This window comes from Oncorhynchus mykiss, chromosome 19 (assembly GCF_057628025.1).
Source record: "Oncorhynchus mykiss isolate SJ-2025 chromosome 19, ASM5762802v1, whole genome shotgun sequence".
NCBI lineage: Eukaryota > Metazoa > Chordata > Actinopteri > Salmoniformes > Salmonidae > Oncorhynchus > Oncorhynchus mykiss.
In genome coordinates, this window is record NC_143040.1 from 34117375 (window position 1) to 34143759 (window position 26385).

General features: G+C 42.9%; 1 protein-coding gene across 1 annotated transcript in view; it reads left to right on the top strand.

Moving 5' to 3' along the window:
• adck1 (aarF domain containing kinase 1) overlaps positions 1-26385 on the top strand; it is a 172115-nt gene that overhangs the window by 16798 nt on the left and 128932 nt on the right. Inside the window, exon 3 of the mRNA XM_021573702.3 lies at positions 5957-6040. Coding sequence (XP_021429377.3) covers positions 5957-6040 — 84 coding nt within the window. The remainder of the gene's footprint in view (positions 1-5956; positions 6041-26385) is intronic.

Consider the following 26385-nt stretch of genomic DNA (forward strand, 5'->3'; position numbering starts at 1 on the left):
TTGGCTTCCAAGTATATGACAATGAGGATGGACAGACTATTTCGCCACTGCTCAAAAATAATACAGTGCATTTGGAAAATATTCAGACCGCTTGCCTTTTTCCCCACATTTTGTTACATTGCAGCCTTTTTCTAAAATTGATTAAATGCACAATTTTCCTCATCAATCTACACACAATACCCCATAATGACAAAGCGAAAACAGGTTTTTCCTAAATGTTTGCAAATGTATAAAAAATAGAATAACAGGCGGCCTCTCGAGTGGCACAGGGGTCTAAGGTACTGCATCACAGTGCTAGCTGTGCCACTAGAGATCCTGGTTCGAGTCCAGGCTCTGTGACAGCCGGCCGCGACCGGGAGACAATCGACCTTCACCTCTCCTGAGTCTGTACGGGAGTTGCAGCGATGGGACAAGACCGTAACTACCACTTGGATACCACGAAATTGAAAAAAAAAAATGAAATGCAGAAATACCTTTATTTACATACGTTTTCAGACCCTTTGTTTTGAGACTCAATTGAACTCGGGTGCATCCTGTTTCCATTGATTGTCCTTGAGATGTTTCTATGACTTGATTGGAATCCAACTGTGGTAAATTCAATTGATTGGACATGATTTAGAAAGGCACACACCTGTCTATATAAGGTCCCACAGTTGACAGTGCATGTCAGAGCAAAAACCAAGCCATGAGGTCGAAGGAATTGCCCGTAGAGCTCTGAGACAGGATTGTGTCGAGGCACAGATTGGGAGAAGGGTACCAAACAATTTCTGCAGCATCGTAGGTCCCCAAGAACACAGTGGCCTCCATCATTCTTAAATAGATGAAGTTTAGAAGCACCAAGACTCTTTCTAGAGCTGGCCCCCCTGCTAAACTGAGCAATTGGGGGAGAAGGACCTTGGTCAGGGAGGTGACCAAGAACCCGATGGTCATTCTGACAGAGCTCCAGAGTTCCTCTGTGGCGATGGGAGAAACTTCCAGAAGGACAACCATCTCTGCAGCAACAATCAGGCCTTTATGGTAGAGTGGCCAGATGGAAGCCACTCCTCAGTAAAAGGCACATGACAGCGCGCTTGGAGTTTGCCAATAGGCCCCTAAAAGACTCTCAGACCATGAGAAACAAGATTCGTTGGTCTAATGAAACCAAGATTGAACTCTTTGGGCTGAATGCGAAGCGTCACTTCGGGAGGAAACCTTGAACCCTCCCTAAGGTAATGCGTGGTGGCAGCATCATGCTGTGGGACTAGTAAGGATAGAGGGAAAGATGAATGGAGCAAAGTACAGAGAGATCCTTGATAACCTGCTCCAGAGCGCTCAGGACCCCAAACAGGGCGAAGGTTCACCTTCCAACAGGACAACAACCCTAAGCACACAGCCAAGACAACGCAGGAGTGGCTTCGGGACAACTCGGAATGTCCTTGAGTTACCCGGACCCAATCTAACATCTCTGGAGAGTCCTCTGTGTGCAGCAACACTCGTCATCCAGAACTTGAGAGGATCTGCAGAGAAGAATGGGAGAAACTCTCCAAATACAGGTGTGCCAAGCTTGTAGTGTCATACCCAATAAGACTCTAGGTGTAATCGCTGCCAAAGGTGCTTCAACAAAGTACTAAGTAAAGGGTCTGAATACTTATGTAAATGTGATATTTTATTTGTAATAGATTTGGAAAAAAATCACGGACTCTTTGAGGATATTTTCAGCCTCCTGATTTAGTGTTCTGCTGCTGACTGATGTCGTAAACCACCAGCATACCACCCTGCATCCCACTGCTGGCTTGCCTCTGATGGTGAACAGTGTTAGTCCCTGGATGGGAGACCAGATACTGCTCGAAGAGGTGTTGAGGGCCAGTAGAAGGCACTCTTTTCCCAATGCCCTTTGTTGGGTGCCATGTTTCTGATGGAAAGTTAAACGGGTGACCTGACTGTGGTCAATAAAGATCACTTATTGTAAGGGTAGGAGTGTTAACCCCAGTGTCCTGGCTAAATTCCCAATGTAGCCCTACCATCACGGTCACCTAATCATCCCCAGCTTCCAATTGGCTCATTCATCCCCCGTAACTATTCCCCAGGCCGTTGCTGGAAATGAGAATGTGTTCTCAGTGAACTTACCTAGGTAAATAAGGGTAAAATAAAAAATGTAATGAACTCCTCAATGCCATCAGATGAATCCCAGAACATATTCCAGTCTGTGCTAACGAAACAGTCCTGTAGCTTAGCATTCACTTCCTGTTTTTTGCTTGAATGCAGGAATCAGGAGGATAGAGTTATGGTTAGATTTGCCAAATGGAAGGCAAGGGAGAGCTTTGTGTTTCTGTGTATGGAGTAAAGGCCATCCAGAGGTTTTTTCACCTCTCGTTGCACAGGTGGCATGCTGGTAGAAATGAGGTAAGACTGATTTCATTTTTCCTGCATTAAAATCTCCAGCCACCAGGAGCGCCGCCTCTGGAAGAGCATTTTCTTGTTTGCTTATTGCCCTATATAGCTCATTGAGTGCAGTCTTCGTGACAGCATCGGGTTGTGTTGATAAACCAGATATGCTCCCTTTCTCCATGGTTGAGAAGAGTAGAGGGTTTCTGCAACTCATGAAAGTTTTCAAACCATGTTACGATCTTTGCCCATTTCAGCAAACTGGAAGTACCCACTCTGTATAAGCAAGCTAAAGCCGAAGTGCTTATTACAGATGGATGGACCTCCAGGGCTACAGAGAGCTACTTAAAGGCCCCCACCAGAGGGCAATGTCGCCCCTAATTCAACTAAATTCCTATCCTATTTGAGATTGTCCTTTAGGTTCCACCTCCAAAGAATGACGCGGGCTGCTAATGCATATTCACAAATTGGGGTGGGAACTTTTGGGGTGCTTTCCAAATGTATTTATAAAGCCCTTCGTACATCAGCAGATATCTCAAAGTGCTGTACAGAAACCCAGCCTAAAACCCCAAACAGCAGGCAATGCAGGTGTCGAAGCACGGTGGCTAGGAAAAACTCCCTAGAAAGGCCAAAACCTAGGATGAAACCTAGAGAGGAACCAGGCTGTGAGGGGTGGCCAGTCCTCTTCTGGCTGGGCCGGGTGGAGATTATAACAGAACATGGCCAAGATGTTCAAATGTTCATAAATGACCAGCATGGTCAAATAATCACAGTAGTTGTCGAGGGTGCAACCCCAGACAGGAAGATCACATCAGTGACTCAACCCACTCAAGTGACGCACCCCTCCTAGGGACGGCATGAAAGAGCACCAGTAAGCCAGTGACTCAGCCCCTGTAATAGGGTTAGAGGCAGAAAATCCCAGTGGAGAGAGGGGAACCGTCCAGGCAGAGACAGCAAGGGCGGTTCGTTGCTACAGAGCCTTTCCTTTCACCTTCACACCCCTGGGCCAGACTACACTCAATCAAATCACTGAAGAGATGAGTCTTCAGTAAAGACTTAAAGGTTGAGACTGAGTCTGAGTCTCTCACATGGGTAGGCAGACCATTCCATAAAAATGGAGCTCTATAGGAGAAAGCCCTGCCTCAAAATGTTTGCTGGGGGCCACATGGAGTGGGTAAATAACAAGTAGGGCACTGACAGCTGTTAGTGTAGCTAGCTAGCATGTTAATCTTATCTATCTCACTAACTAATGTTATGTTGTTGCTACACCTTATTCAAAATATTAGCCAGCTAGGCTATGGCTAGTTCTGGAGCTGGATTTGTCATTAACATGACTTGAAAACTTTGCCACAGATCGATATGGGAAACCAGCATCTCCAAAGTGATGCCATCTTTCATAAATTGCGACCATGAATCTGCCCTAGAAATAGAAGGAAGAAGATGAAGCTTTGGTAATATGGATAACATGGTTCTCACAGCTAGGCGACCTGACATGACAGGCTACGATGACCTCGCTCATGATGCAGATCTGCAAAAACACCCTGAGCGCATTGGACACAAAACACTAATACTTGATGGAACAGCACACACTAGATAAACAAACAAGTCTTTCACGGGTGCCTTTCCATTATAGGATAGACACTTGTGATTTCTACTAGCTGCACCAATGAAAGCAGTGGAGCGTGGTCAAAACCATTCATCTTTGGGGGGAGCGGGGTTCCAAAATGCAATCATGTCACATGCAATTTTACCATATATAAAATTGTCATATACACTTCTTATCCCTTGCGCAAATAGACTAAAGCTATGTCTGTCCGGAGCTCAATGGAACGGGGAACTCTTAGGGCCCCCCCCGACCATTTTACACAGTGTTGCATTTTTGCTAGCACAAACTTCAGGCCCTGACCTAAGTTAATATTTTATACAGTGTTGCAAGTTCCTTGCTGACAGGCCATGAGTAAGCCAATGTGATTTATAGGATATTTATTTTTAACAGGATATTTTCTACCTGCAGGCTGCAATGTTTTTATTTGTTGGCTTTATGTAGGCTATTTTGACATAGCTGGAAATGGCAATAGAAATTACTTACATTGTAGAATAATAGGGAAGACATCAACATTATGAAATAACACATGGAATCATGTAATAACCAAAAAAGTGTTAATCAAAATATAATTGAGATTCTTCAAATAGCCACCCTTTGCCTTGATGACGGCTTTGCACACTCTTGGCATTCTCTCAACCAGCTCAACCTGGAATGCTTTTCCAACAGTCTTGAATGAGTGCCCAGATATGCTGAGCACTTGTTGGCTTGTTGCTTTTCCTTCACTCTGCTGTCCAACTCATCCCAGACCATCTAAATTGGGCTGAGGTCAGGTGATTGTGGAGGCCAGGTCATCTGATGCAGCTCTCTATCATTCTCCTTCTTGGTAAAATAGCCCTTACACAGCCTGGATGTGTGTTGGATCATTGTGTAAACTGGAAACCAGATATCCTGAGCCTGCATTTATTGTAGCTGGGGATTTTAACAAGGCTAATCTGAAAACAAGGCTCCCTAAATTTGATCAGCATATCGAATTCGCGACCCGGGCTGGCAAAATTCTGGATCATTGTTACTCTAACTTCCGCGACGCATACAAACCCCTCCTCTGCCCTCCTTTTGGTAAATCTGACCACGACTCCATTTTGTTGCTGCCAGCCTATAGACAGAAACTAAAACAGGAAACAACCGTGCTCAGGTCTGTTTAACGCTGGTCCGACCAATCTGATTCCACGCTTCAAGATTGCTTCGATCAAAATATATATAAAATATATTTTGATTTGTTTAACACTTTTTTTGGTTACTACATGATTCCATGTGTTATATAGTTTTGATGTCTTCACTATTCTACAATGTAGATAATATAAAAATATAGTAAAACCCCTGAATGAGTAGGTGTTCTTAAACTTTTGACCGGTAGTGTAGGGAAAAATACACGTTTAAAAATGTACACCAATGGATTGGTTGAAAGGACGGACGACCTAGAGTAGACCAAGATGAAATAAAAATGTGTCTTGGACAGTGTGTCCTACCCAGCTGCTATTTGCATTGGTGTTTATGGGAGACCCACTCCACTAAGTAGACAGGAACTGACCATTTCTTTTCAATGGTAAACGACTTGAGTGAACTATATTCATTTATCCACCATCTTTGCTATTGCGCCGCTCAGTCGCGACTTGCGAACTTTGCAGGTGTTTCTGATTTTAATTAACAATGCCATGCTGGTGGGTGGTACTATTTTTACATTAAACCCAGCTCAACAAAACAGCAACAACAACAAATAAAATACACGTCATTTTATAGGGAAAGATAAGCCGTAGGCAAGAATTTGCACGAAGCCTTTGCAGTTTGGTTCAACTAAACTTTTGATTAAAATGTGTAATGATGTAAGTCAATAAGTCAAACACATCAGTCTCTGATCTCCTTTTGGACAGGCTGCAGCTATGATCAATAACCACAACCACCTAGATTTCGGGCTGAATCCACTGTTGGTACACAACCATGCAAGCACATTAATGAACTAATGTATTTTTGACTGTGTTTTCCTTGTAGACTGCCGTGATCAGCTATGACTACATGACATCTCTGAAACATGTGGAGTATGGATCAGAAGAATACTGGGCGCTCAAATCCCAGGTAAGGCTAGGGCTTGGCTATATGGCCAAAATATCATTGTGTGAAATGTTTCATATTTTTGATGGTATTTTATGTTTAAAATGTGGTTTTCTCCATTCTGATTTGTTTTATACTGTTCAGTCCAACTTCAAATAAATCATTTTCAGCATTTTAGTAATTTTCTGAATTTCCTGTACTTTTGTTTCCTCTTCCACACTGCCATGCAGAGCTGCATGGTATGGGCAAAACATCTAGGCCTAGTAAATTGTTGGAGTCATGGAAATGGAATGATTTATTCAAATTTGACATAGTAAAACAAATGTGTAAAAACAATTCTAAAGGATGCTGAAACCCTCATATTAAACACCAATGGCATTCACTAAATTGATGGTTCATGTATGATGTTTTACAGCTTTGTCATTAAATCTTTTTTTAAATCTTTTTTTTATCTTAAATTGTCCTATTTTACATGTGATAAGGCCAAAGATAATTACAGACAACACTGATAATCTGAAGTACCCAAAATGTTTTGTGATGGATTTACATACAATCCTTTAAAAATACCTCAGTTCTGGTAGGTAATTGGTCAACTTCGTATGTTTGCAACCCTAGTTGGAATATAGTGTGCTGCACCTTGAATACACTGAGTACGTTTACATGCACACTAATACGTCGATATTAAACTGTAAACGCCTAACTCGGCTTATCTTAATTGGTGTGAGGTCAAAATCAAAGTAAGCATATGCTGCTGCAAAAAAAATGTTTTTTTTTTAATCGATCTTTTGCATTATTAGGACATGTAAACAGCTTAATCAGTGTTCCAGTTGTGTATTTGATCTGTGCATGTGCCAGCAGTGCACCGGTAGCGCAAGCCTCTTACAGTATTTGCGACTGAAGTGAGTTTGGAAAAAACAAAGTATGCAATTTAGAAATAGTTTTCACATAAAAATGTTATACGGTATGTCTGAACACCGAATCAATAGACTTCCCAAAAGTCAACATGGTTACGGTGGTAGAACGTTTGTTTAGATTGCCGATTTTCTGCATTTAAAGTAAAGATTCACCCATTTTGAATGGTATACTGTTATTGTGCATCTCTGAGCGACATTAAATCGATTCCCTGAGTCATTTCATGTGTATCTGAGCTATTGCAGTTCAAGCAGTCAGAAATTTGGCTGTTATGACGTAGCATTGAGATAAACGCTCTCGCTACACAATCACGAAAACGTCTGTCATACATGTCAGATGGCCGATGTCATAACGCGGGAGGTTGTCGTCTCTTGAATTAGCCATTGATTATATTTTAGCAATATTTCTAACTCGAGAAATATAATTTAACTGCCTCTTCAGTCCAGGGTGCATTGAATGTGTCGTGGTAATTATTCTAATCGAAGGAGAGACTTTTAGATTTTTTCAAAACAACTGAACTTTATTAATTCCTGCAGTAATGGAGCGTTAACGGTCACCCAATGGTGTAGAGTTAAAGCCCAATTAAACAGGATTCGTTTATTTTTTTTATTTTTTTTGTCTTCCTGAGTCCTTGTGACAAAGAACAGATACGTGAACAAAGGTTCATTGTGCTCTCGTGCAACAGATATCAAGATTTACATTGCGCCACATATCTGTCGCTAGTTCATGTACTGCTTGTTTATACAGAAATACTAATGCAACAGGATACTAAGCCCTTCCCTCAGAATGATGGAGTCCAGTATTCATCTGCCATATGGGATAAATAAACTGGAGATTGGGTCACCCTGCCACTGACAGACAGGCACACAGACACTAATCATGGAATGGAATGTTGTCTTATCACCAAGCCATTGTAAATTGACAGTCAGCGTTAAATCTCAAACACATGAGTTCTAAGAACCCTATTCTGTTGCCTCTAAGAAAAACAGTGTGAATGTACTAATATATCAAGACATTATAATATAAAAGTAATGTTGTAATTCTACGACAAATGTCAGACTACTCTGAGGCACATCGATCTGCAGGTTGAACATTGTGAGAATGTACACTGGTAAATTGGTAGTGCATGGTGTTTGTTCTATACAGGATAAAGGGAAAGGGGGATACCTAGTCAGTTGTCCAACTGAATGTATTCAACTGAAATGTGTCTTCCGCATTTAACTCAACCCCTCTGAATCAAAGAGGTGCGGGGGGCTGCCTTAATCGACATCCAAGTCTTCGGTGCCCAGCGAATTGCATTGTGGGTTTCGTAGTCAACTTGAGCTGAAAGATTTTCACAACGATTTTCACATTGCTACCAAACTTGTTATTAAAAAAACCAAAATGAAACATCTTCACAAAAAACATTGTTCACATATTAGTGTTGTGTAACAGCGCATTCGGAAAGTATTCAGACCCCTTGACTTTCTCCACATTTTGTTACGTTACAGCCTTATTCTGTATTAAATAAAACAATTTCCTCATCAATCTACACACAATACCCCACAATGACAAAGCAAAATCAGTTTTTTTGAAATGTTTGCAAATGTATTAAAAATAAAACTGAAATACCTTAATTATTCAGACCCTTTGCTATGAGACTTGAGCTCACATTCCTGCTTCCATTGATCATCCTTGAGATGTTTCTACAACATGATTTGGAGTCCTTTTGTGGTAAATAAAATTGATTTGAACATGATCTGGAAATGCACACACCTGTCTATATAAGGTCCGACAGCACAGATTGTGCATGTCAGAGCCAAAACCAAGCCATGAGGTCGAAGGAATTGTCCTTAGACCTCCAAGACAGGATTGTGTCGATGCACGGATCTGGGGAAGGGTACCAAAACATGTATGCAGCGTTGAAGGGCCTCAAGGACACAATGGCCTCCATCATTCTTAAATGGAAGTTTGGAACCACCAAGTCTCCTCCTAAATCAAATCAAATAAAATTGTATTTGTCACATACACATCGTTAGCAGATGTTAATGCGAGTGTAGCGAAATGCTTGTGCTTCTAGTTCCGACAATGCAGTAATAACCAACAAGTAATCTAACTAACAATTCCAAAACTACTGTCTTATACACAGTGTAAGGGGATAAAGTATATGTACATAAGGATATATGAATGAGTGATGGTACAGAGCAGCATAGGCAGGATACAGTAGATGGTATCGAGTACAGTATATACATGAGGTGAGTATGTAAACAAAGTGGCATAGTTAAAGTGGCTAGTGATACATGTATTACATAAGGATGCAGTCGATGATATAGAGTACAGTATATACGTATGCATATGAGATGAATAATGTAGGGTGAGTAACATTATATAAGGTAGCATTGTTTAAAGTGGCTAGTGATATATTTACATTTCCCATCAATTCCCATTATTAAAGTGGCTGGAGTTGAGTCAGTGTCAGTGTGTTGGCAGCAGCCACTCAATGTTAGTGGTGGCTGTTTAACAGTCTGATGGCCTTGAGATAGAAGCTGTTTTTCAGTCTCTCGGTCCCAGCTTTGATGCACCTGTACTGACCTTGCCTTCTGGATGATAGCGGGGTGAACAGGCAGTGGCTCGGGTGGTTGATGTCCTTGATGATCTTTATGGCCTTCCTGTAACATCGGGTGGTGTAGGTGTCCTGGAGGGCAGGTAGTTTGCCCCCGGTGATGCGTTGTGCAGACCTCACTACCCTCTGGAGAGCCTTACGGTTGTGGGCGGAGCAGTTGCCGTACCAGGCGGTGATACAGCCCGCCAGGATGCTCTCGATTGTGCATCTGTAGAAGTTTGTGAGTGCTTTTGGTGACAAACTGAATTTCTTCAGCCTCCTGAGGTTGAAGAGGCGCTGCTGCGCCTTCTTCACGATGCTGTCTGTGTGAGTGGACCAATTCAGTTTGTCTGTGATGTGTATGCCGAGGAACTTAAAACTTGCTACCCTCTCCACTACTGTTCCATCGATGTGGATAGGGGGGTGTTCCCTCTGCTGTTTCCTGAAGTCCACAATCATCTCCTTAGTTTTGTTGACGTTGAGTGTGAGGTTATTTTCCTGACACCACACTCCGAGGGCCCTCACCTCCTCCCTGTAGGCCGTCTCGTCGTTGTTGGTAATCAAGCCTACCACTGTTGTGTCGTCCGCAAACTTGATGATTGAGTTGGAGGCGTGCGTGGCCACGCAGTCGTGGGTGAACAGGGAGTACAGGAGAGGGCTCAGAACGCACCCTTGTGGGGCCCCAGTGTTGAGGATCAGCGGGGTGGAGATGTTGTTGCCTACCCTCACCACCTGGGGGCGGCCCGTCAGGAAGTCCAGTACCCAGTTGCACAGGGCGGGGTCGAGACCCAGGGTCTCGAGCTTGATGACGAGCTTGGAGGGTACTATGGTGTTGAATGCCGAGCTGTAGTCGATGAACAGCATTCTCACATAGGTATTCCTCTGGTCCAGATGGGTTAGGGCAGTGTGCAGTGTGGTTGAGATTGCATCGTCTGTGGACCTATTTGGGCGGTAAGCAAATTGGAGTGGGTCTAGGGTGTCGGGTAGGGTGGAGGTGATATGGTCCTTGACTAGTCTCTCAAAGCACTTCATGATGACGGAAGTGAGTGCTACAGGGCGGTAGTCGTTTAGCTCAGTTACCTTAGCTTTCTTGGGAACAGGAACAATGGTGGCCCTCTTGAAGCATGTGGGAACAGCAGACTGGTATAGGGATTGATTGAATATGTCCGTAAACACACCGGCCAGCTGGTCTGCGCATGCTCTGAGGGCGCGGCTGGGGATGCCGTCTGGGCCTGCAGCCTTGCGAGGGTTAACACGTTTAAATGTCTTACTCACCTCGGCTGCAGTGAAGGAGTCCGCATGTTGTCGTTGCAGGGCGTGTCAGTGGCACTGTATTGTCCTCAAAGCGGGCAAAAAAGTTATTTAGTCTGCCTGGGAGCAGGACATCCTGGTCCGTGACTGGGCTGGATTTCTTCTTGTAGTCTGTGATTGACTGTAGACCCTGCCACATGCCTCTTGTGTCTGAGCCGTTGAATTGAGATTCTACTTTGTCTCTGTACTGACGCTTAGCTTGTTTGATTGCCTTGCGGAGGGAATAGCTGCACTGTTTGTATTCGGTCATGTTACCAGTCACCTTGCCCTGATTAAAAGCAGTGGTTCGTGCTTTCAGTTTCACGCGAATGCTGCCATCAATCCACGGTTTCTGGTTAGGGAATGTTTCAATCGTTGCTATGGGAACGACATCTTCAACGCACGTTCTAATGAACTCGCACACCGAATCAGCGTATTCGTCAATATTGTTATCTGACGCAATACGAAACATGTCCCAGTCCACGTGATGGAAGCAGTCTTGGAGTGTGGAGTCAGCTTGGTCGGACCAGCGTTGGACAGACCTCAGCGTGGGAGCCTCTTGTTTTAGTTTCTGTCTGTAGGCAGGGATCAACAAAATGGAGTCGTGGTCAGCTTTTCCGAAAGGAAGGCGGAGCAGGGCCTTATATGCATCGCGGAAGTTAGAGTAACAATGATCCAAGGTTTTTCCACCCCTGGTTGCGCAATCGATATGCTGATAAAATTTTGGGAGTCTTGTTTTCAGATTAGCCTTGTTAAAATCCCCAGCAACAATGAATGCAGCCTCCGGATAAATGGATTCCAGTTTGCAAAGAGTCAAATAAAGTTCGTTCAGAGCCATCGATGTGTCTGCTTGGGGGGGGGGGATATATACGGCTGTGATTATAATCGAAGAGAATTCTCTTGGTAGATAATGCGGTCTACATTTGATTGTGAGGAATTCTAAATCAGGTGAACAGAAGGATTTGAGTTCCTGTATGTTTCTTTCATCACACCATGTCTCGTTAGTCATAAGGCATACGCCCCCGCCCCTCTTCTTACCAGAAAGATGTTTGTTTCTGTCGGCGCGATGCGTGGAGAAACCCGCTGGCTGCACCGCCCCCGATAGCGTCTCTCCAGTGAGCCATGTTTCCGTGAAGCAAAGAACGTTACATTCTCTGATGTCCCTCTGGAATGCTACCCTTGCTTGGATTTCATCAACCTTGTTGTCAAGAGACTGGACATTGGCGAGAAGGATGCTAGGGAGTGGTGCACGATGTGCCCGTCTCCGGAGTCTGACCAGAAGACCGCCTCGTTTCCCTCTTTTTCGGAGTCGATTTTTTGGGTCGCTGCATGGGATCCATTCCGTTGTCCTGGGTGAAAGGCAGAACACAGGATCCACTTCGCGAAAAACATATTCTTGGTCGTACTGATGGTGAGTTGACGCTGATCTTATATTCAGTAGTTCTTCTCGACTGTATGTAATGAAACCTAAGATGACCTGGGGTACTAATGTAAGAAATAACACGTAAAAAAACAAAACACTGCACTGTTTCCTAGGAACGCGAAGCGAGGCGGCCATCTCTGTCGGCGCCGGAAATAGGAAGAGCTGGCCACCCTGCCAAACTGCGCAATTGGCAGAGAAGGGCCTTGGTCAGGAAGTTGAACTTCCAGAAGGACAACCATCTCTGCAGCACTCCACCAATCAGGCCTTTATGGTGGAGTGGCCAGACAGAAGCCACTCCTCCAGTAAAAGGCACATGACAGCCCACTTGGAGTTTGCCAATAGGACTCTCTGGACATTACAGACAACTCTCTGGTCTGATGAAACCAAGATTGAATTATTTGGCCTGAATGCCAAATCCATTTTAGAATAAGGCTGTAATGTAACAATGTGGAAAATGTGAAGCGGTCTGAATACTTTCTGAGTACACTCTAGCTAGCTAAAATATTCATGCATTGCCTATTCCTCTCTTTATAAGATACCATTACACAAACAACATGAATATACCATACTTGTACCGTGCTGTATTAGATACCTATGTTTGCTCTGACTCTTAAGTACATTTAGCAAGCTAGCTAAATTCAAATCAAAGAAATGTTTATTTGTCACATGCGCCGAATACAACAGGTGTAGTAGACCTTACTATGAAATTCTTACTTCCTTACAAGCTCTTAACCAACAATGCAGTTCAAGAAATAGAGTTAAATTTATTTACTTTAGTAAATATTTTCTTAAAGTAACAATTAAATAATGAGGCTATGTACAGGGGGTACTGGTACCCAGTCAATGTGCAGGGGTACAGGCAAGTTGAGGTAATTTGTACAGCAGCTAAAGTTACTATGCATACATAATAAACAGCGAGTAGCAGCAGTGTAAAAATAAAGGGGGTTCGTCAATGTAAATAGTCCGGCTGGCCATTTGTTTAATTGTTCAGAACTCCTTCTTGGGGGTAGAAGCATAATATAGGTCCTGGCTGGCAGGAAGCTTGGCCCCGGTGATTTATTTGGCCGTACGCGCTACCCTCTGTAGCGCCTTGCGGTCGGAGGCCGAGCAGTTGCCATACCAGGCGGTGATTCAATGGTTAGGCGCTCTCGATGGTGCAGCTATAGAACATTTTGAGGTTCTGGGGACCCATGCCAAATCCTTTCAGTCTCAAGAGGGGGAAAAGGTGTTGTCATGCCTTCTTCATGACTTTCTTAGTTTGTTTGGACCTTGATCGTACGTTGGTGATGTGGACACCAAGGAATTTAAAACTCTCGACCCGCTCCACGACAGCCCCGTCAATGTTAATGGAGGCCTACCTTTTCCTGTAGTCTACGATCAGCTCCTTTGTCTTGCTCCCATTGAGGGAGAGGTTGTTGTCCTAGCACCACACTGCCAGGTCTCTGACCTGCTCCCTATAGGCTGTCACATTGTCAGTTATCAGGCCTACACTGTTGCATCGTCAGCAAGCTTAATGCTGGAGTTGTGTTTGGACTCCCAGTCGTGAGTGAACAGGGAGTACAGGAGGGGGCTAAGCACCCACCCCTGAGGACCTCCAGTGTTGAGGATCAGCATGGCAGACAAGTTATTGCCTACCCTTACCACCTGGAGGTGGCCTGTCAGGAAATTCAGGATCCAGATGCAGAGGGAGGTGTTTAGTCCCAGGGTCCTTAGCTTAGTGATGTGCTTTGTGGGCACTGGGGTTGAATGCTGAGCTGTAGTCAATGAATAGCATTCTCACATAGGTGTTCCTTTTGTCCAGGTGGGAAAGGGCAGTGTGGAGTGCACTTGAGATTCCGTCATCTATGGATCTGTTGGGGAGGTAAGCGAATTGGAGTGGGTCTAGGGTTTCCTGGATGATGGATGACCAGCCTTTCAAAGCACTTCATGGCTACCGATGGGAGTGCTACAGGGCAGTGATCATTTAGGCAGGTTACCTTCGCCCCCTTGGGCACAGGGACTATGGTGGTTTGCTTGAAACATGTAGGTATTACAGGTATCACAGACACTTGCCAGTTGATCCACGCATGCTTTGAGTACACGTCCTGGTAATCCGTCTGGCCCCGTGGCTTTGTAAATATTGACCTGTCTAAAGGTTTTGTTTTCATCTGCTACCGAGAGCGTGATCACAGTTGTATGGAAAAGCTGGTGTTGCTTGTGTTGCTTGCCCCGATGTGAGCATAATGGGCATTTAGCTCATCTGGTAGGGTCACGTCACTGTGCAGCTCGTTGCTGGGTTTCCCTTTTGTAGTCCGTAATAGTTCGCAAGCCCTGCCACATCTGACGAGCCTCAATTTTAGTCCTGTATTGATGCTTTGTCTGTGATGGTTCATCTGAGGGCTTTGCGGGATTTCTTATAAGCGTCCGGATCAGTGTCCCGCTCCTAGAAAGCGGCAGCTACAGCTCAGTGCGGATGTTGTCTGTAATCCATGGCTTCTTGTTGGGATATGTACGTACTCTCACTGTGGGGACAACGTCGTCGATGCACTTATTGATGAATCTGGTGACTGATGTGGTATACTCCTCAATGTCATGGGATGAATCCCAGAACATATTCCATTCTATGCTATCAAAACAATCCTCTAGCGTAGTGTCGTGACATTACATTCATTAATGTGCTGACTGTTATTTATTGAATCAACCATGTTTAATTGTTAACCTATTTTAACTTTAAATGTTTTTATTAATCTTGTAACAATTAACTCATTAGGAATTTGGGGAAACGTGAAGTTGTTTACCATCATGAATTACTCTAAAATATATGATATATTATATATATATCTCGAAGTCACTTATTAATCATTACCTCATCAAATTCTGAACATCGCAGACTTCTTGAATCTGCACAAACCCGAGTCTTACTGATCATTCTGTACCACACATTGATTTGATTATTTTCAAACTAAATGATAATACAGGATACACACACACACACACTGTATAGGTTATTGATTAGAATCTTAATACGATGGAAATAGGTCCCTTGCGGAATAACACAAATGACACTTGTTATAAAAGAGAGACAACACTTGGATACATTTAGGAACTACGCTCACAGTAATCCTAATACCTTGCCTCGAACTGCCGCCCATTTGGGTAAGTAGTAATGCATGTATTTACGTGTTGAAGGTCTTCCTTCGCTGTGTATCTAGTACTTAGAACAACCGTAACATTGATTGTTAGAGGCTACTTTGTTGTCTTCACCTCGTTGATTTTCAGGGTCATGACCAATGGAGACCTAGCTGCAGCTTGAGTCCTTGATTATGTTAATTCTTAACTCAATCTTTTACACACTTGGGTAAAAAAGGGTGTTTCTGTCATCCTGGCATGCTCTCTGAGCTCCCTCGGGCATGTCTAGTTACTTGCCAAGTATCATAAACTATTTATTGTTAGAAAGGAATATGAATTTAGTTATCTTAACAAAAATATTCTCTTCATCCTTTACATCCTTTATGTTGTATAGGAAATAAACTTGACATGGTGTGAAAGCGCTTTTTAAAAAAGTGGTATAAAAATAAATATTTAACTTAATGACATCACAAAATAGTCATATCTCATCAACCCCCACATTCAGATGTTGAAAATATTGTCTGTGTTCCCTTTTTGATGTTTTTGACGTTTTTGGGTGGCAAAATCTTCTGTAACAGATTCCAATCACCAATACTAGAGACCAAAGGAGTCGTCTGCTGCATGCAATTTACGATTGGTGTGAGGTCATAAAATCCCCACACCAATTCCTCCTCCCTTCTGTGGGTGAGAGGGCCCAGTAGACATTAATCTATTTTAAACTGATCTTTGGATCCTCACAGGAGAGTCATGACCATAGCATCCCTCATCTGACCACTTCCGTATTGAGCGAGTCACTGGTACTGCCTGCTTTTAGTGTTTCCTTGTAAGCAGGAATACGGAAGATAGAATTATGGTCAGATTTTCCAAATGGAGGGCTAGGGAAAGCTACGGTGTGTGGAGTAAAGGTGTTCTAGAGTTTTTTTTAAAAAATTATTTTTTTTAAATGTAATTTTAAATGTAATTTATTTTTTCTCTGGGTACACATGTGATATGCTGGTTAAAGTAGACAAAACATAGTTAAGTTTGCCTGCATTAAAGTCCCCGGCCACTAGGAGCGCCACTTCTGGATGAGCTTTTTCTTGTTTGCTTATGACTTTATACAGTTGTTTGAGTGCAGTCTTACTGCCAGCATCAGTTTGTGGTGGTAAATAGACGGCTGTGAATAATATAGATGAGAACTCTCTTGGTAGATAGTGTGGTCTACAGCTTATCATGAAGTACTCTACCTCAGGCGAGCAATACCTCGAGACTTCTTTAATATTAGACATCGCGCACCAGCTGTTATTGACAAATAGACACTCACCCCTGTCCCTCGTCTTACCAGACGTAGCTGTTCTGTCCTGCCGATGCATCGAAAACCCAGCCAGCTCTGTATTATCCGTGTCGTTGTTCAGCCACGTTTCGGTGAAACATAAGAGTAACATAAGAGTACATAAGAGTATTTAATGTCCCGCTGGTAGGATAGTTTTAATCGTAGATTATCCATTTTATTTTCCAATGATTGCACGTTGGCCAATCGTGCGGATGGTAGTGGAAGTTTACTCCACAGCCCAACCTCCGCCCCCTCTTTCTGCATCTTTTCTTCAAGCAAATGACAGGGATTTGGGCCTGGTCTCGAAAGTAGTATGTCCTTTGCATCGGACTCGTTAAAGAAAAAATCTTAGTGAGTAATTGCTGTTCTGATGTCCAGAAGTTATTTTTGAGACTACTGTAGCAGCAACATTATGTACAAATTAAGTTTTAAAATAATGCAAAAAAAAAATGGCACAGTTGGTTAAGAGTAGAGGTCGACCGATTTAATCGGCATGGCCTATTTTAATTAGGGCAGATTTTCGAGTTTTCATAACAATCGGTAATCAGCATTTTTGGATGCCGATTTACTTTGCAATCCACGAGGAGTGCAGCAAGGAGCCAAGGTAAGTTGCTAGCTAGCATTAAACTTATCTGATAAAAAGACAATCTTAACATAATCACTAGTTAACTGCACATGGTTGATGATATTACTAGGTTAACTAGCTTGTTTTGCGTTGCATATAATCAATGCGGTGCCTGTTAATTTATCATCGAATCACAGCCTACTTTGCCAAGCAGGTGATGATTTAACAAAAGCGCATTTGTGAAAAAAAGCACGATCTTTGCACAAATGTACCTAACCATAAACATCAATGCCTTTCTTAAAATCAATACACAAGTGTGTATATATATTTTTTAAACCTGCATATTTAGTTAAAATAAATTCATGTTAGCAGGCAATATTAACTAGGGAAATTGTGTCACTTCTCTTGCGTTCTGTGCAAGCAGTCAGGGTATATGCAACAGTTTGGGTCGCCTGACCATTTCTTCCTAACAAAGACCGTAATTTGTCAGAATTTTACATAATTATGACATATTGAAGGTTGTGCAATGTAACAGCAATATTTTGAAGGTTCCGTATTTCACTGAAAGAATAAACGTTTTGGTTTTGAATTGATACTTTCCGGTTTTGACACTATTAATGATGTAAGGCATCTGTGTGTTTATTATATTATAATTAAGTCTATGATTTGATAGAGCAGTCTGACTGAGCGGTGGAAGGCAGCAACAGGCTCGTAAGCATTCATTCAAACAGCACTTTCCTGCGTTTGCCAGCAGCTCTTCGCAATGCTTGAAGCACAGCATAGTTTACGACTTCATGCCTATCAACTCCCGAGACTAGGCTGGCAATACTATAGTGCCTATAAGAACATCCAATAGTCAAAGGTATATGAAATACAAATGGTATAGAGAGAAATAGTACTATAATTCCTATAATAACTACAACCTATAACTTCTTAACAGGGAATATTGAAGACTCATGTTTAAAGGAACCACCAGCTTTCATATGTTCTCATGTTCTGAGCAAGGAACTGAAAAGTTAGCTTTTTAACATGGCACACATTGCAATTTTACTTTCTTCTCCAACACTTTTTGTTTTTGCATTATTTAAACCAAATTGAACATGTTTCATTTATTTGAGACTAAATACATAAATAAAATCTATATTAAGTTAAAATAAGTGTTCATTCAGTATTGTTGAAAATTGTCATTATTACAAATCTATATATAAAAATTGGCCTTACATTTTTATTTTTTTTATCTGCTTTTTTTGGTCCTCCAATAATCGGTATCGGCATTGAAAAATCATAATCGGTCGACCTCTAGTTAGGAACCTCTTAAAACAGCAGTCATCCCCCCGTCATTCAATTGTAATAGCCAGTTTACTAGCGATAAACATTAGCAGCTAACAAGATTTATTTGAGCCACAACTTGCAAAGAAAAGACAAACTAGCAGACAGTAAGATACACAAACTAATAGTTTAATTATAGAATGCTTGTGGAAAGCAGCATGTCATCAACATCTTGTTGCATCTATCTGACCATGCAGAATGAACAGGCAAGGAAGTGCTTGTAACTCGGGTCGAGCAACTGCTCTCTCCTTGAGTGACGGGGCATGGCTTGGTGTGGGAATCGGCAAGCAGCCGGGGGAGAGAGAGAAAGACAACTTAATCAGCAAACTGAGTCAACCATAAAAAACTGAAATTACATGCGTCTGACGATACATTGGAATTATACAATGACTGAGGTTAAAGAGCAGACTGTCAGCTTTAATTTCAGCATATTTTCATCCACTTCTACATTAATGTGGATGCTTGCATGATTACGGATAGTCCTGAATGAATCGTGAATAATGATGAGTGAGAAAGTTAGACGCACATATCATACCCCCAAGACATGCTAACCTAAACAGGGGAGGTTAAGGGGGGGGGGGGGGTGTATGATTCAATCCGGACTATCCGTAATCATGGTAGCATCCACATTTAATGTAGAAGTGTTAAACATATTCTTATTTACAATAAAAGTGACTCCAGAATGACACAATACATTGTTTACCATTAATTTCTATTGGGCACAAAATAATCTGAAACAACCAAAACAAACAGCAAATGCATCCAACAAGTTTGTAGTCGCAAGCTTGGGCCACTAGATTTCTGAAACTTTTGGTATTGTGCAAGTTTTATTGCGTATGAGGAATATGGGACCAAATACAACACTTTTTACTACTTTAATACGCAAGAGAATTTGTTCCTATACTTTAGTCTCCCCCCTTTTAGGGGTCCAATGTACAAAACGTGCTGTAATTTCCAAACGTTTCACTCGATATTTATGACATTTATGACCCTCAAAGCTGACTGTCAGCACATTAACCTCATTAACCTCCATAGTTGTATGAAGTGCTGGAGTACAGAGCCAAAACATAATTTTGTCACTGTACCAATACTTTTGGAGCTCACTGTACGTTGTGAGAGTATTGTTGTGAACTGACGTGGGCCTTGAGTTCATGATGCAGCTTTTATTCCCTGCTACCAGAAAACTCTTGATATACTACACTAATTCCGCCACTGTAGCCCACCCCTCTGCTGTGATCTGTGCTTTGTTTGAGAGCGAGACACAGGACCAGATGATGCAGATGGGTCGTGGAGAGTTGACCTTCTATACTTTGTATGAATTCGGCTTCTTTGAGAGAATAATCTTTTTATTTAATTTTTCTGAGTAAAGACAACGCAGAGCTGACTTCCACCTCGTTTCTGCCGCATTGAACCACCTCATAAAGGCTCTTCTGAAGCTGAACTCTACGCCGCTCAGATTCTTAGAATTCCTTTCAACAGATTCTCCCTTTTTTTGCAAATGGTGAAATTACCCAGGCTAGAGTATGAAAGGGGGTTTATTTTGAAAGGGAGGATGGTTGCGGAGGCTTGTGAATTCAGTGTGAGTGTGTAGAAGCGGAGGGGGATAAAAGCTAGTGCTTAAAGGGCTAACGTGACAGCCATGGTATAAACACTTTAGCTCTGCCTCTCCAGATACCTGACCCATACAAGACCTCTGTTCTTCTACTCTACTCCTCTCTCTCGCTCTCTCACAACTGCACACTTCTTTTCACACTCTTGTTTCTCCTATTGTCACACCGACTCAGTCATCCCATGTATCCCATAATGTCTCTCTCCACCCCTTCTCCTCTCCCTCACTTTCTCTTCCTAACTCTCTCTCTTTTCTCTCTCTATGCAGGCATCAGAATGCAGTTTTTAAACCTTCAAAGATTTTCTGACCTTTTATAATTCAGTAGCAAATAGGTATTTTACCCTGCACAGGCTGTGCCTCTTATTCTCACTGCAGGGGCTCACAGGTGCTCACACACACAGATACCCTCATACATGCTGTCATATGTAATTTATTCTCTGTTACCAAGCACGCCTTCGAAGATCCCATTAGGGAAAACAAACAAGTTTGAAGTTAAGTGTACATACCGGATAACCATGTTTTGTGCCATTTCCAGTTCCCCTTTAAAAACGCCAAAGCCCGGCTCAGACGGCAACACTCAGCCTACCCACATTCGGAAAGGTCAAAGTATCTCACCTGTGCTGCTGTGTGTGTTTGTGTGCCACTTGAGGAGTGCGATGAACCCTGAAGAGCGTGGTTCAACATGACTGCCTCGGCCAGGGTGTGTGTGTGTGTATACAGAGGGATAGGGACACACACATGCACCCTCTGGGCCCTCTGGTCAAGGCTGGCTACACACTCTGATTAGAATTAATGCAGGGCTGTGATTTAATCCAGAGAGGCGGTCTGCTGCCTGATTATGATGAAGCCATGGTGGTGAGGAAGTGTGTGTGTGTGTGTGTGTGTGGCCTTGTGCCTTTTTACCTTCATTATGCTGTTCGTTCCTCTGTTTTAAGGAAGGTTTATACTTTGTCTAACGACATTTCTGTAGGCAAATAGAATGTGATTTAGTCTTTGGTCAAAACTACATTTAATTTATACTCCTGTCGAATGTTTGTCGACTGTCGTTGCAATAGTCGTTTTCCTTGTCGCAGGGATACGAAAATAAGTTTGTCTGTGACGGTCGCAGCATCTTTTAGTTGCCGGAAACTCACTTGTCATATTTGCCAGAAAGCCATAGTAACAAGACGGTGTAGGCGTTGTAAAATTGTAAACCGGTAGATTATTACTATGTTAATGCTGACATGTGTGTACTCTATATAGATTAAAGACGGATTGCCTGGTGTTTGTCTTTATCCTGTGGATTTCATGGACAGTCACGTAAAAATAGATTGGACATTAAATTGTGTAGCCTAGGCCTCAGCTAAACCATGTGCAGATGTAGCGGCTCAGGTATTGAGCTTGTGTCGTTAGAAGATTTTGTAACTTGTAGATTGTGTCGTGTGTACTGTTCCAGACATTGTGTTGCTATTGTGTGTTGCCTTAGCTGTAGTGGGGTGTTGTCCAGGTGTTGTTAGCTCTAGTGTGTCATTGACTCAGATGTTGTGATTCCCAGGTGCTGTACGTTCGGTACTAACCGGTCCATGTGAATGCTCTGGTAATGAGCTTTGTTCCACACAGTTAGCTCACTCGCTCTCTCTCTTTTCTCTATCCCTCTCTCCCCCTGCCTATCTGTGGCGCAGGGGCCAGCTGCTCAGTGCTCTTGTTGAAGAGGTTTCGTCAACAGCCACTTACCGAGCCAGCCACTCTGACTCTCTCTGGCAGGCCTCATCAAAGGTTGTCTGGATCACTGAGGGCCATTCATTGACAATTAAGACCTTATACAGACAGCCAAGGGAAGGTTTGGGGCCTCACGGATGCGCTAGCTAGGGATTATTAGTGTTCATTGGGGTAGGTGTGTGTGTGGGGGTGAGGGGTAGGGGGTGCGCTTGTTTGATGTCTCATAAGGGCCAGGAGTTTTTCCTCCTAACTATGTGGCTTGAAGAGGAAATGCTTGGGGCTCTAAGGGGAGTATTTATTCCACATGCATGTATGGATTGTTACAGTTGAGTGGGGATGGGCAAGGCAGGGATTGTTAGTCAGTGTCAAGGGGGTGGATGCACTGGTTTGATACAAACTATAGGCAGTTATTAGGCCAACAAACATCAAAGGCTGTCTTTGAACATAGATCTCTGGTTTCTCTGGTTTCCCCGACTGCTGTAAACTCATTTAGGACTCCACCTTGGCATGGGACATTTCCTTACCAAAAAAATAATATTTTCTTTCACCTTACTTTGTAGTTCGCAGGTCTGTTTTTCAGTTGATGAGAATAATTTAAATGGCATTTGTGGTGTGTGTGTGTGACGCGTACGTACAGTACCAGTCTGGACACACCTACTCATTCAAGGGTTTTTCTTTATTTGGACTATTAATACATTGTAGAATAATAGTGAAGATATCAACATTATGAAATAACACATATGGAATCATGTAATAACCACAAAGGTGTTAAACAAATCAAAATATATTTTAGATTCTTCAAAGTAGCCACCCTTTTGTGTTGATGACCGCTTTGCACACTCTTGGCATTCTCTCAACCAGCTTCACTTGGAATGCTTTTCCAACAGTCTTGAAGTTCCCACACATGCTGAGCACTTGTTGGCTGCTTTTCCTTCACTCTGCGGTCCAACTCATCCCAAACCATTGTTGTCTTCACTATTATTGTACAATGTAGAAAATAGTACAAATGAAGAAAAACCCTTGAATGAGTAGGTATGCCCGAACTTTTGACTGGTGCTGTACATACGCATCACACACAGAGAGACAAGCATGCCACAAAGGCCATTTAAATTATTCTCATGGACTGGCAAACAGACCTGGAACGTGAAAGAAAATACATTTGGTAAGAAAAGTCCTAAATGCGTTTACAGCCACAGATGAATCTATGTTCAAAGGTAGCCTTTGATGTTTGTTGGTTTGCGGTCGGGTGGTTGTGGAGGCCAAGTCATCTGATGCAGCACTCATCACTCTCCTTGGTCAAATAGCCCTTACACAGCCTGTTGGTGTGTTGGGTCATTGTCCTGTTGAAAATGATAGTCCCACTAAGCACAAACCAGATGGGGTGGCGTATCGCTGCAGAATGCTGTGGAAGCCATGCTGGTTAAGTGTGCTTTGAATTCTAAATAAATTACCGACAGTGTCACCAGCAAAGCACCATCACACCACCACCTCCATGCTTCACGGTGGGAACCACACTTGTGGATCTCATTCACCGTTCACCTACTCTGTGTCTCAAAGACTCATCAGACCAAATTACAGATTTCCACCGGTCTCATAGCCATTGCTCGTGTTTCCTGGCCAAGCAAGTCTTCTTATTGGTGTGGAAATTTGTCTTCATCTAAATAATGGACTGTCGTTTCTCTTTGCTTATTTGAGTTGTTCTTGCCATAATATGGACTTGGTCTTTTACCAAATACTGGCTATCTTCAGTATACTCAAACGCATTAAGAAGGAAAGAAATTCCACAAATTATCTTTTACCAAGGCACACCTGTTAATTGAAATGCATTCCAGGTGACTACCTCATTAAGCTGGTTGAGAGAATGCCAAGAGTGCTAAGCTGTCATCAAGGCCAAGGGTGGCTACTTTGAAGAATCTCAAATATAAGATATATTTTGATTTGTTTAGAACTGGTTACTACATGATTCCATGTGTTATTTCATAGTTTTGATGTCATCAAATTATTCTGAACTCTGGAATAAGTAGGTGTGTCCAAACTTTTGACGTGCGTGTGTGCGTGCGCACCATCGGGTGTGACGAGAGGAGGCTGAGCAGACAGAGTAGTGAAACCTGCTGTCGGATTTCTATTCCCTCCCTCGACTCCTTCAGCTGGGGCTTTTTCACTGCTCACAAGTCAATAGTCAGTGGTGTGAACTAGAGAAATGGCTATCTTTGTCACTTGCATTAGAGGAAAAACTGAGACAGAAAACAGAGGAGGTGGAGGGAGGGATGGGGAGAAAGAGAAGAGACAGACAGACAGGGAGAGAAGGCAACATTTTTAAATCAATAATGAATTTCTTCCACAGCAGCCTTAGTCAGCAGTTTGGGAACAAGGAATTGAATTGGTAACAGTAAATCAAAACATTCATTCAAGGTGTATTGTTTGCGTACACAGATTTGCTGGTGTTGTAGCAGGTGCAGCGAAATGCTTATGTTGCTAGTTCCAACAGTGCAGTAGAATGTCTCTCAAATACACAAATAATATATAAACAACAAATTACAGAATTTTCAATTAGTGGACTCGCTAGAGATGAGACGTGAGGGGACTGACTGCTGTTATCTTCTGCTTATCTAAAAATAGCCGCCTGGGAAATGCTATCAATTTGTTGAGTGTCGTGTCTGTCAGGCACACAGTTTTTTAAACCGCTACTGCTTTCAGGCATAAACCAAAGTCTTTATTGGCTAGGCTAAGTATCGCCTCTATACTGATATCTTTTCCCAATGTGTCTGGAGAGTGTGTCTGACCATCTGTACTCTCCCTCCCAATTTCACTTTAGCCCCTTTTTATAGATCAGAGGCTGTGGGGAGCAGTGTTATGAACACACACACACACACACACACACAATCAGGTTAGAGCAGTAGGATATCGGCAATCTGGGCAGTTGTGATTACGATGCGGGATACCTGGTGTTACCGTGACAACAACAGTAACAACTCCTAGAACAGCGTAGCACTACAGCCTTACTTTGTTATTCATCACCTCCAGGGGTGCTGCTGTCGGTTGCTGTGCTGCCCTCTCTCTCTCGCTCTGAAAGCAGCTGTGTGTAATGTATTTTCTCTCTAGCTGTAGGAGGATAGGGGGGTAGCAGGGTACATCTCTAGCCGTAGCAGGGTACATCTCTAGCCGTAGGAGGGTACATCTCTAGCCGTAGGGGGTGCATCTCTAGCTGTAGGAGGGTAGGGGGTACATCTCTAGCTGTAGGGGGTACATCTCTAGCTGTAGGGGGTACATCTCTAGCTGTAGCAGGGTCCATCTCTAGCTGTAGGAGGGTAAGGGGTACATCTCTAGGCTTTAGGGGGTACATCTTTCGCTGTAGGAGGGTGAGGGGTACACCTTTCGCTGTAGGGGGAAAATTACACTTCCTCAACCCCTGCTGTAACAGCCTCCCCCCTGCATCATCTCACACCTACTGTACCTGGCTACTTGCTACAATGGTCTCTCTCTGTCTCTCTGTAAGTTGTGGCAGTCACTCTGTTTTTCTAAAGGGAAGAACAGGGTGTCAGAGTGAGAGAGGAGAGCAGCAACCCCCTACACTCAGCACAGTGCCCAGCCGCCTAACTTGCCTGCTGTGTGTGCGTCTCAGGGCCCATGCTGTGTGTGTGACCTGCTGTAGTTCAGGGATGAGTGGGTAACCAGCTGCTGTTCTCTGGGAGGAGAGCTACACAAGAGGTACTAAACAGACCCAAAGGCCCCTGCTCCCTTACACACTACTGCTACACACTGGCGGCTGTGTGACTGAGAGTAAGAGTGCAGTTTAGGGATTGTTTATGAGTTAGTGAGAGGGAACGATAATTCAGAAATGTCAGTCACTGCTGTCCATGGTGCTGAAATTAAAAGGTAATGGTGATTCATTTTGAAGAATGACATAAGGAAAGAAAGGGTGCATTAGCTATATCGTAACATTGGGGTTTAGACCAGATTATTATAGTCTCCTGGTATAACTGGGTTGATGTAGATTATTATAGTATCCTGGTTTAACTGGGGTGATGTAGATTATTATAGTCTACTGGTATAACCCAGTTATACCAGGAGACTATAATAATCTACATCAACCCAGTTATACCAGGAGACTATAATAATCTACATCAACCCAGTTATACCAGGAGACTATAATAATCTACATCAACCCAGTTATACCAGGAGACCATAATAATGTACATCAACCCAGTTATACCAGTAGACTATAATCATTTACATTAACCCAGTTATACCAGGAGACTATAAGAATCTACGTTATACCAGGAGACTATAATAATCTACATCAACCGAGTTTTGAGTATACCCTTTGTTGGCAATGACAGAGGTCAAACGTTTTCTGTAAGTCTTCACAAGGTTTTCACACACTGTTGCTGGTATTTTGGCCCATTCCTCCATGCAGATCTCCTCTAGAGCAGTGATGTTTTGGGGCTGTTGCTGGGCAACACAGACTTTCAACTCCCTCCAAAGATTGTCTATGGGGTTGATATCTGGAGACTGGCTAGTCCACTCCAAGACCTTGAAATG